At 38.8% G+C, this 11,655-nt stretch overlaps 1 protein-coding gene across 1 annotated transcript; it reads left to right on the forward strand.

Moving 5' to 3' along the window:
- The first annotated feature begins 71 nt into the window (after positions 1 to 71).
- LOC109424149 (slit homolog 1 protein-like) lies at positions 72 to 5,596 on the forward strand. Its single transcript, XM_062848394.1, has 3 exons — positions 72 to 225; positions 290 to 1,729; positions 4,246 to 5,596. Exons 1-3 carry the CDS (start codon positions 200 to 202, stop codon positions 5,522 to 5,524), a joined length of 2,745 nt encoding a protein of 914 aa, XP_062704378.1. The 5' UTR covers positions 72 to 199; the 3' UTR covers positions 5,525 to 5,596.
- Positions 5,597 to 11,655: the final 6,059 nt, after the last annotated feature.

The following is an 11,655-nucleotide window of genomic DNA, read 5'->3' on the forward strand; positions in this document are numbered from 1 at the left end:
CGAAACCTCCATACGCAATTACTAAACGCGGCCATCTTTTCTGAGAACTCGAATCGCAACGCCGCGGCTGGAAGAACGATCATCACGAGAGAACATATTTCTGCGACAGACATTTCAAACTGATAACGGCATCGAGAGCGAGTAATCTCCACGCGAACTGTATTGTATATAAAACAACCTCAGCTGCAGTAAACCGCAAATGGCGACGTCGTTCTGGTACTTCTTGTGAGTAGTAAATAGACATTTTTAGTTAAATTTATAATTTGGGTGGTTTCTAAATGCATTTCAGTTTGATAGCATTATGCATTTTGGCAAGGATCGTCGATGGCCGCCGAGAGATCAAGTTCAACTGTACACTGACGGCAAATTACTACGATTGCCTATTTCGAGATGTAATCATCCGTAGTGAATCGGAAGCGGACAGCATCTTTTTTGGCGAACAAAATTTCAACGATACCAGCATAGCATTTCGTGATTGCTCAATGGTTGTATTGCCCAAGAAAGTGTTTGAAACATTTCCAGCGATTCAATATCTATCAAGTGATGCATGTAATATTCAAAAGCTGCTAGGAGGAACATTTGCCAATGCTCAGCGATTGCAGGAGCTTCACTTGTATAACAACAAGATTTCAAAGCTCAATAATTTCGTATTCAATGGAGCACTGCAGTTGGAGATACTCTCGTTGTATAATAATACCGTCAAATATCTTGAAGAACACGCATTTGATGGCCTAGGACACCTGCGCCAACTGTACATGGATGATAACTTGATAGAAAAATTACCCGAGAGTTTGTTTTCCGGTCTAGAGGAGCTTCAAATATTGGAACTGCAAAACAATAAGATAAAAGAAATCAATGACGATCAATTTATTCTTTGCTCAATGCTGAGGGAATTAAATTTATCTGCAAACATGATTAACACATTCAACATGACACAGTTAGTCGGATTGAACAAGTTAGAGACCTTGGACATTGGTAAAAACTATTTGGACGAAGTTTTTGTGACAAAATATTTGCGTACCCTTAACGCTCAGGAGAACCAAGTCAGCCGAATACTAATGGATCAGGGTGACTTCTTTCAGCTTACTCATCTGAACTTATCTCGGAACAATATTGCCAACATAAACAACATTTTCAAGTTCCGAAATCTCATCGAATTGGATGTTTCTTATAACGAGCTAATTACATTAGACTTCGTCATATTCGCCTTTATGAAAAACCTCAAGGACATAAAGCTGAACAACAACCACTTGTGGATAATAGATAATGGGATTCCCGCGCCAGCCAAGTCCCTGCGAACGCTAAATCTTGCTCACAATAAGTTTCTCTTTATCGATTTGGCAGTATTCGATACATTTCCGGCACTAGAGAACATCTACCTCCATGGTAACGAGCTAATCGATATGCGTATCGAAGAAGTGGAGCAAAACTTTCCCTACCTCTCGTTGGTGTCCACCGACAACAACGATTGGGATTGTATCAATCTGATGAACATTGTTACCACCTTGGAGCGGGCCTACGTCAAGTGGTCGAACGGAAATCGCAACTGTACGAAACCCGAGCAGCACAAGTTTATCTGTTGTACCTCGACGGAGCATCACCTGCGGGAGAAAATTGTGCGGCTTACCAAGGAAATTTACAAATCGCGCAAAATGATTAAACAGCTTATTATGGAGAACGCCGAGTTGCGGACCGAGGTCGAGATGCAGTTTTTGCCACCGGTGGACTAGAAGAACTGGAAATGGCGAGTAGACTATCTTTGTGAGAGAAAGTAGAATATCTACTGCAGACAATGTGATTACATCATTAATTATTAATACCTGACAACATACCAGCATCTTACGAGATCAAGCGAGCGATGCATAAGAAGATGCAGTAAAAACATCAATAATTCCCAATCAATTTAATTGATTAAATGTGAGAATAAATATACTGACAAAAAATTTGAAGAGTATTTGATTTCCTAAAACTTCATTGCATTATGTTTGCGTTTCTATCGGTTCTGCTAAATCAAACTAAATAAGCACCTTTTAACATTCGAAAGTCGATACGTCCGTAACCAAGAATGAGGGTGTATGTATTACACCTAAGAGAATATTAGTACTTTTTCACCTACACACTACTTCATTTTTATCGATAGTCCAATCTCTCTGAAGCGAGCAGCCTCCAATTCAATCGATGAAGGACTCAGCACATGGAATACGCTAATGCTAAGTCTTGAGTGCTTTTTCCAAACGTTCATACACCATCATCATAGCTTGAGTTCCTTCACATTGCTCGATTCCAAGCAATGAGAAAGGGCCTCTCTGGTTTGCATTGGCACGTCAGGAGGATGGGTAGATGGTTGTATTCTATTGCCCCACAGATGTTGAAGAGACCATGGTCCAAAAGGTTGGATTCAGGCCGCGATTTCACTAGTGTTATGTGTTGTCTGATATCGAACTCTCGGAAAGTAATCTGTGTGTCTGCAGCAAGGCTTACCAGGATATCGGACCCATCGTGTGGGAATGAGATGAGCATCCTGAGGTCACATCTGAGTTGAAAGAATGGTCAGAGGTGAACAATAAAGGCAAAGGGGTGTAAGTGACAAAACACCACTTTTTGAGTAAATGCGGTTTAAAAAATTTTCACCAATTTTTCATCCCATACAAAATGTAAGTAGTTCCAATAACAACTCAGTTTTTTTCCGATCTGTTGTAATTTTTCTAATCCTCGTAAAAATAATCTCAAAAAAGTTCCTCAAAGCTTGAAGTCTGAAGGTTTTATTTTATATATTCCCAGCTTAAAATCGACAAAATTGTTACTTACACCCCTTTACATCTGGGCCCCTCAGGAGCGTGTCATGTGGACTCAGGTGTACTTTTGGAGATCTCTGAGGGATTTCCAGAACTTCTCAAAGATGTTTCAGGGGGACTCATAAGAATTTCAGAGAGGGTACCTGCAGGTCTCAGGAGCGTTTCAAGGAGTCTCAAGCAAAAGCTGAAGGTCTCAGGAGCGTTTCAGAGGATCTGAGAGGGGCTTCAGGGGTTCTCACGAGGTTTCGGGGGGTTCTAGGGGGTATCTGAGGTGCTTCATACTAACTAATGCAACGCCCATGAAATCCTCGTAATCCCTTTGAAATATCCCTAAACGTCCTTAAACTCCAGAAAAAATATTATGAAACTCATTCAAACGCCCCTGCGATGCTTCGAAACACCTTCTAAACCAGGAATAACCCCATTTAAACGCCCTTGAAATCCCCGTAATCCATTTGAGATGGCTCTGAAACTCCTTGACACACTTCTAAATGATTTCTAAATCCCTCAAAACGCCCCTAAAACCTCCATAATCCCATTGAACTGGCCTCAAAATCCCCAAAATCAATTTCAAATGACCCTGGAACACCTTCAAAAAGCTTAAGAAACCCCATGAAACGGACCTGAAAACCATCAAGTGCCCATAAAATTCTTTGAGACGTCCCTCGGAATGCCCTTTAAACGTTCTTGAAACCCACAGAAACCCTCTGAAATGTTTCTGGTTAAAAGAAGGAATCATTTCTGAAAAACAAACACATTGGCAGTTTAATTTCCCGAAAATTCCATTAGAAGATAGTTGCTTAGTATCTTAATTTCATAATGAAAGATTAAGTATAACGTCTCAGAGTATAACATAGAAAGCATTTTTAAAACAAGCATATTAATTAAAAAATAAACTTTTTCTTCCATTTCTTGCTGGCTCTACGTTACCAATGACATTAAATGGGCTTTCTTTGCCTGCCGCTACATGACTGCACCTTGCGTGACAAGCACAATAATATACTACACCCAGAAAGTCGAAGAAAATTTCGTTCAGAACGAGAATCGAACGCACCGCGTCCAGTTTGGCAATCTAATCGGCTAGGCTAACGTGATAATCAGACTTAAATCCTTCTCCCAATTAGAAGTCTTCAGCTTCGTCATTAGATTGATGTTTCATTTTCCAACGTAAATTTCGTGTCGTATTCCAAAGATCTAGCGTTACATTATATAAAAAGGAACATTTTCTTGGAAAGACTGAGGAAGACAGCATATGTTTACAAAACAACAGATAACGGTTAATCCCATATAAAGCTGATGGCGATAAGCATTTATACTTTAGTTTGCATCTTACACTCGGACAACATATAAGTGAAATGGGACGAATTATTACAGCCTTAGTATTTTTTAGGTAATAAATCGTAATATCCTTCCTGATATGCTTAGTTAACTTACCCGTATGACATTTCAGTGCATTTTTCTGCTTTACTGTGCTGGAAGCAAGAGAGTACAAGTGCACGTACAATGATAACCAAATCTGCGTTTTTCGTGGTTTGCAATTGAAAACTGATGATCAGTATACATCCACTTCGTTTGCTTCCATGGGGAAACCACCTAGAAATGTGAAATTTGAGCAATCATCGCTATCGTCAGTGCCTGTCGGAGTGCTCCAAGCTTTTCCTAATCTCGAGAAATATGATGCTAGCAACAGTGGAGTAAAGTTGATACCCGCTGGTTCATTTTCCAGCGCTACAAACATCCGAGAGTTGAATCTCACCGGAAACAAAATTCATCTCCTCGAGAATAACATCTTCGAAGGAGCAAATAAGATTACAAGTCTGGATCTGTCGAAAAACGTCATCAGTGAAGTACAGGAAGGTGCATTTAGTGGATTGGGTCATCTGACAATTCTGAATCTGAACAACAATCAAATTTCGATGCTTCCAAGCAAAGTTTTTGCTCCGTTGACGTCACTGGAAAACATTGAGTTGCAGTTCAATTCCTTATCGAAAATAGATGATTCACAATTTGAAACTTGCACAACTTTAGTGTCACTGAACGTGTCAAATAACGCTCTCCAAAAGTTTGATCTGAAACAATTCCTGCGAGAATGGTCGGTGGATTCGATAGACGTCAGTTTCAATCAACTAAAAGCAATAAGTATTCCCAAAAACCTTAAGAAGCTGGTAGCATCGAACAACCAAATCCAATCTGTTCAAGTTCTGGGAAAAGAACCGCAACTTATATTTCTCCGGTTGGCACACAACAAGCTGACCAGCATGGACCAAGTTCCTAGCTTCAACAAACTCGTAACCCTAGATCTGTCATACAACGAGATCGAGACCGTGGATTTTAGCTCTGTAACCAAGTTCAAAAACCTTATTCTGCTCAAACTGGACGGGAATCGATTGACAGCGCTATCCAGCTCCTTGACCACTCCCTGGACCTATTTGAAATACATCACATTGTCCCATAATGAGCTGATTCAGTTGGACTTGGATGCACTGAAGACACTTTCCAGAATCATCAAACTGGATTTGAGCTACAACAAGCTTACGTCGTTGCAGGCTAAGGGTATCAGCGATAAGTTCCCGGTAATGGTGCGGCTGATGATTGAAGGAAATGATTTCAAGTGCGATGGTATTGCTGCTTTGGTGAAAGATCTCAAATACGCGATGGCTGAACACAAAGTTACCGTCGACAAGTGCAAACGGGGTCAGCGGTTGATGAATGGAATCTGTTGCTCATAAATGTCAACATTTTTCGTGTTATATTATATTGTATGGAATAATAAGTGCAAATATAATCCATGTTAAAATGAGTATCTGGAGAAATGTACGAAATTTTCCGAAAATCCACTGAAATTTCTAAAAAAAATACTCGTGTTTGCAAAAATAGCTGCAGTAAAAACAGTAGGTGGCACGGACATTTCTGTTTGGCGAAGGTAGATGGAAGCAGAGAAAAATAAATGAAATAAAGTGTGTATGTTAACCAATAGTGGACCCCTTGGTAGTTGAAAATTGCGCTGAACGTGAAAACAGTATCTTAATTGAATTGTCTTAATCAACGATTGTGTTTCCTTCCTACATATTGCATGCAAAAACCGTACAAAACACCTTAAATTTATTTTAAAATAATCCTTTCAAATCTGGCTCAAATCCCGAGCAGAGTCTGACAACAAAATGATAGCAAATCAAAAACTCGATTTGTATTCAACAGCAAATTGATATCACATTTTGATATCAGTTGGTCTTGACTAAATTTGATTTCAAACTTAGATTTCGTTTTGCTGTCACTTCAAACTATTAAAAAAAATAAGTTTTTAAGTTATTTCATAACTTCTAGGCAATCTTGTATAATAACTTCTGGAATATACCATCAGTGTAGTTATCTTATGGCATTTAGGATTTGATATCAATCAAAAAACCCCTATATTTAACGATTTTCCATTTTTTTTTTGTACTGATAGCAAAAACAGTTATCAATTTGCCATCACTGATAGCAGGAATTGTTTTCAACTTGCTGTTACAAGAACATTTTTCTGCTCTCATTTTTGATGTTTTAACCGTTAAAACGACCAGAACGACAACAACCTGAGTTATCATAATTTGCAATATCACAACATCAAAATTTGTTTTCAATTTGCTGTCAGACTTTGCTCGGAATGTTCCTATAGTGGTTTCCTTGGAGTCCACTATTGAGTAGATTGCATTTTCTTACCATGTTAAATCGGTTGCATTAGTGGACCCCCTTAGTACATTTTTTCACTATCGTCGCAATGCTTTTACCGTCATGGCCGATGTAGATTACCCATAGGTGCGATAGGAAACTAGTCGGCTCTTTCATTCCTACGATGTTCTTATGCGAGTGACATCATGTTTGAAATGTTTAAATGCGATGCTTATGTCAAATGATATTTCTGCTTAGACATTGTATGAATGTACGCGATTTCTGTATTAAAAGATTTTCCCTACTCCCTACTGTCATGTGTTTGCTTAGGAACTATGGTATTAGTTGGACGCCCGCACCAATTCAGTGTCCAGTAATGGTCGACCATAAGAAGGGGGATATAGGCTAAGGCTTCTGACTCTGAATCTGAAGGTCATGGGTTCAGTCCCACCCCCTCCAGGGGTGAGTGGGAAAGTCTACGGACTATAAAAGAAAGATGCAGTCTCCGGATGGTGAAACAGAATTGTAAAATCAACGGACTAACAGGAATTCACTGTACATCAAACATGGTTGATAAAGAAGAATACTTTGTAAACTCCACGGAGTATAAATAGTGACAGGTTGGACATATGACCTGCGATGCCGGTCCATTAGGAGGTGTGTGCACAAAAGAAAAGCACACCAAAACAGAAGCAAGAACAACATGAAGAAGGCCATAAAAAGAAGGAGGAGGGCAAGGGCAAACTCTTATTTATGTATTTATTTATTTAATTGTATTTCTTCGTCTGACCTTTGGGGTCTTAATGAAGTGTGGTTGGAAAAAGCCTTTTTAGGCATAAAAACCCACATCTTAACATATAACACATTAAAAATACAAAATTAAAACTAAGAACTAATATTCACATTTTAAAAATAACATATCTAAGTTTAACAAAATACGTTAACGGAAATCAAATTCATCAAAAACATTATTAAAATTTACTACAATATACCTAATAGGATCATGTTGACCATATCGGCTATTGCGAGAATCCAAATGGAGAAAGTTGCGTCGTCGTAGCGGCCGTTCAGGAACTCAAATACGAAGCTCAGAGAGTAAAGCTGGAGCATCAATCTCGCCATTCAATAGCTTCCCAATAAAGCTGGATTGTGTCGTGTCCGAAACGAGCGGAATCTATTTTCAGGCCTCAAAACTGTCTGGGGTTGGTTCTTTCGGCCAATTTCCACCGCGAAATGAAACACGTTTGTTTCCGTCAAAATAATTCACAAGACTGATTTATTAGTTCTGTTTACCTGCCTTCTACCCTGCGTCTCCATGGCAACCCCGTTATTCTCTCTTTCAACTTCTACCTTTCTCGCATTTTTCAGTACCTCTTCTATTCTCTACATTATCTCTTTTCCCTACTCTTTACTGAAAAAATATTGTTCAAAACATGTTTATATATTTCTGCAGTTTGCGAGTTCCCCTCGTTGGTCTCAGTGGAAATATTTTTTTTTTTCAACCTAAAATTTTGAAAGAGGGAAAAGCCCCTTTGAGTGATTTCCTGAAATTCGAAATCTTTCTTAAAAAGGCACAGAACCTCTTTATCTTTTCTTAAAACATAACAAAAATATCTTAAGACTAAATGCTCACACGTTAGTGACCCATAGCAGAGCCGTGATCTTGTGTAAAGACAGCGTACCATATCGTGAAACGTCCATCATCTCTAGAAATCCAAGGGTGTGGTTGGATCAGGGGGTCATGAAAATGAATCTTCAAGACTGAAAATAAAAAATTCCAAACAAAACGAACAGTATCAAACAAAATAACAAATCTAATTTAGGAATTTGTATAAAAGTTTTAAAGCAGGTTCATATTTTGAGCCGAAAATATCCCGTATAGATATATGAATAGGAAGACCTGCAGCGTTTATGCTATAAAATAATTTCTTCTTCGGTTCAATGAATCGAAATTCTCAATCTGCTGGATTCCTCGTTCGCGCGATGATTAATCATAATCCCATTTTCTGAAATTGAAAAAAAGATTAATACCATTTTCAATCACTGGAAGTTCAAATGCTATTAGAAAAGACTGTTATAGTATCACCATCGTTATTGAGATTACCCAAACCTGCAATTGCATTGTTTAAACTATCCATTCGAAGTTTATTGTTGATTCTACATTCGTTTCTCATTCCAAATTCTGATGCTTGTATCACGTCCTGGGTATAGATAGCGTGTGTATTCGCTCCAAATAATGACTTTTGCTCTTTGCGTCGTAAGAACGGTGAATCGTTCGTTTGAATACGTTGGACCAGTTTCGGCTCGTAAAATGGACTATTGGGGAAGTAGGTAATAATGTGCAAAACTCTATAGTTTCTTAGGTTACGACCGCAAAAGCATTCTTATGTTTTTTCCAGAAAAAAAAAAAAGATATTTTGTACTCGGAACGAGAAAGAGAATAAAACAACGATACCGTCGCCGTACTCTGTGCTATGCTTTCCAAAACGTGCCTTGGGCGTTGTGAGCGTCATTAAAGACAATTTTTAAAAGGTCTTTATTTTTTTTTTAAATTAGTTGTGCTTCCAATTTTTTTAGTATTCGCTTGAACGCGCTTTGTACTTTTTAATGAATGATTGGGTGTGAGCTCCGTGCATGCTTGCGATACTTGATTTGCAGCGCACTCAAACAAAGATAAAACACATCTTAGTCACTCCCGACAGCTGATGCTGCGTGCAGTAGACAACATGAATGAAAATAAAACACAATTACTACGTCCGACCGATATCCTATCGGAAAATGTGATTCGATATCCAATTGGAAAACTAGTACATCATCTGTTTTATTCCAATAAGAGTTTTGTTTTTGAAAATTCCATTTGACAGAACGACTCGAACATGTGATGTGATATCTCCCCAGGGCATGGTTTTGCAGCACATGAAGCAAACAGCAATAATGCAATAGGAAATTCTGCAACGATGAAAATACCAGCAACATTATCAAAACCGGTGGGGAAATAACCAAGCCAGTGTATGCATGTCCTCCATCGACTATCAAGACAAATAGCTTGATGAAAACAAAAAGTGATTTCAACTTGTTATGCTGCACATCAGTATGCATTCTTTTACCACTTTTGCCTCTATATGTGTGTGTTGATTGACAAGTGGCAAATAACGATTGCTAAGTTACAGTTATTTCCCACTTGAGAATGAAAACCGCAGTGAAATGTTTTTCTCTCTCCCACTCTCACACGGATAACTCTCGCAACTAAATGAATGTTGGAGAAAAAAAAATGGAACATTCTTGAACAATAATTGTTCGAACTAGGCCAAATGAAAATCTGAACTTTTAAAGCATGAATACAAAATCTCACTGCCACTTCATGCATGAACAGAATATGTGTGTGTACTTACTTTACTTGAAGGATAAATTCTCGTGTCTTTTTAGTCTCCAATCTCCACCCACGATGGGCATATTTGTGCTCATTCTGCACTTCGAATGAAGTGACGAAAGTCGAGTCGAATGTGTCACCCGATTCCCGTAGTCGAATGCGGTGAGAAGAGTCGGTGTGAGTGAACACCGATGAACTCTCACCGTATTCCTACAGTCGATGTTGATCGACAGAAGTCGCGTTCAAGTGACGTTTGTGGGTGAGAAGAGTCGTAACCTCAAGAGGTGTCGAGAGCTCAATCGACACCAGAGAAGCACAACAAATTGTACATAATTGGTAAGTTTATTTGTAAATAAACCTTCATCTATTGATTTCAACATATTTTGTATGATATTTTCAGATGAAATCGTACCGACTGACTACCGGTAACCAAATCCACCACCACTGCACACTCTTCAAGCTGTCCCGATAGAAAATGGCCAAAGTTGCTGCCGCATCAGAAGCGAAGTCAGATGGCCGCTTTCTTTGGAAATCACTTGTGCTCACCATTCGGAACCTGAAAAATGTGGAATCATGGACCTAAACGCACTGGCATTTTTTTTCTGTAATGAAAACATCCGCTTGTTGAAGCTAAAGCACCGTCGAGATTCAAGAGCTGTACGGGGTGTAAAATGGTTGGCGTGAAATTAGAGTAACGGTATACTTGGACCATCTCCAGCAGCGTGTGGGAGTTCCAAAATGCATCTAGAACTGCATCTGGAGTATTTTCAGCAGAACAATGATAACAAGGGGTAACTGCTATGAAGCAACTGGAACGCTGCTGGAGATGTCCTTACTGGTGTAATTGTGAAAAAATATTACACAAATTTTGAGTTATGATCCAAAATAAAGTTTTTCGCTATAATTGTTGTATTTTATGGACATAAATAAAATATTTCAGACAGAAAGTTTATTTACAATTTCCCCCTAGTATTTTTTTTTAAATTTTGCTTGTGTTTTCTCACAGAGTGTTTATTAGAAATGTTCAAGAACTCCTCTAGCTATTCCTTCACGTCATGGCTATGCGCAGAAGTTTAAAACCCCATTTGCGCATGGGCTTACTCCATATATAAGCATGCTTAAATTTAAACATTTCATACCTATTCGAAAAAAATCTAAACTGTTGAAAAAATGTGTCACAACGTCTACAATTTCGAAGGAAGATTTCTTCTAGCATTGACTTGCAAAATCCATTAAGGAATTCGAATTCCTCCTAAATTTTGTTGAAATGATCTCTTTAAGAATTCCACTAAAACTTTTTCCTGGAGCTCTCCTACAGTAATAACTCCAGGAATTTGTCCAGTAATTCCTTTAGGGGTTCCGTCAAGGATTCTTCGAAGCATTCATCCAGAAATTCCTCCAGCTGTATCTCCAAGTATTTCTCCGGATTTCAGGGGTTCATCCAGGAAATCTTGCAAGAAATTCTGCTGAAATTTCTCCAAGGATTCCTCCAGCAATACCTTCATAATTTCTGTAGGAATTCCTTAGTGAAATTTCTGGAGCATTCTCTGAAGGGATCTTTCGAGAAATCCCTGGGGAAACCCCGGGATGAATTCCTGAGACCCAAGCAACACACATGGTTACAAAACAGTGACGGCAGCGTATGTAAGAGTTACGCAGTAAGTCACAGCGACTTCTGTGCAACCCTTACATACGCTGCCGTCACTGTTTTGTGACCATGTGTGTTACTTGAGGATGATCCCTGTAGAAATTCCTGGCAGAATCCCTTGATGAATTACTGAAGGAATCCCAGAAGGACTTCTTAGAAAAATCCCTGGACTTATTCCTGAATGAACCGTTCGA

This window comes from Aedes albopictus, chromosome 2, assembly GCF_035046485.1.
Source record: "Aedes albopictus strain Foshan chromosome 2, AalbF5, whole genome shotgun sequence".
Classification (NCBI taxonomy): domain Eukaryota; kingdom Metazoa; phylum Arthropoda; class Insecta; order Diptera; family Culicidae; genus Aedes; species Aedes albopictus.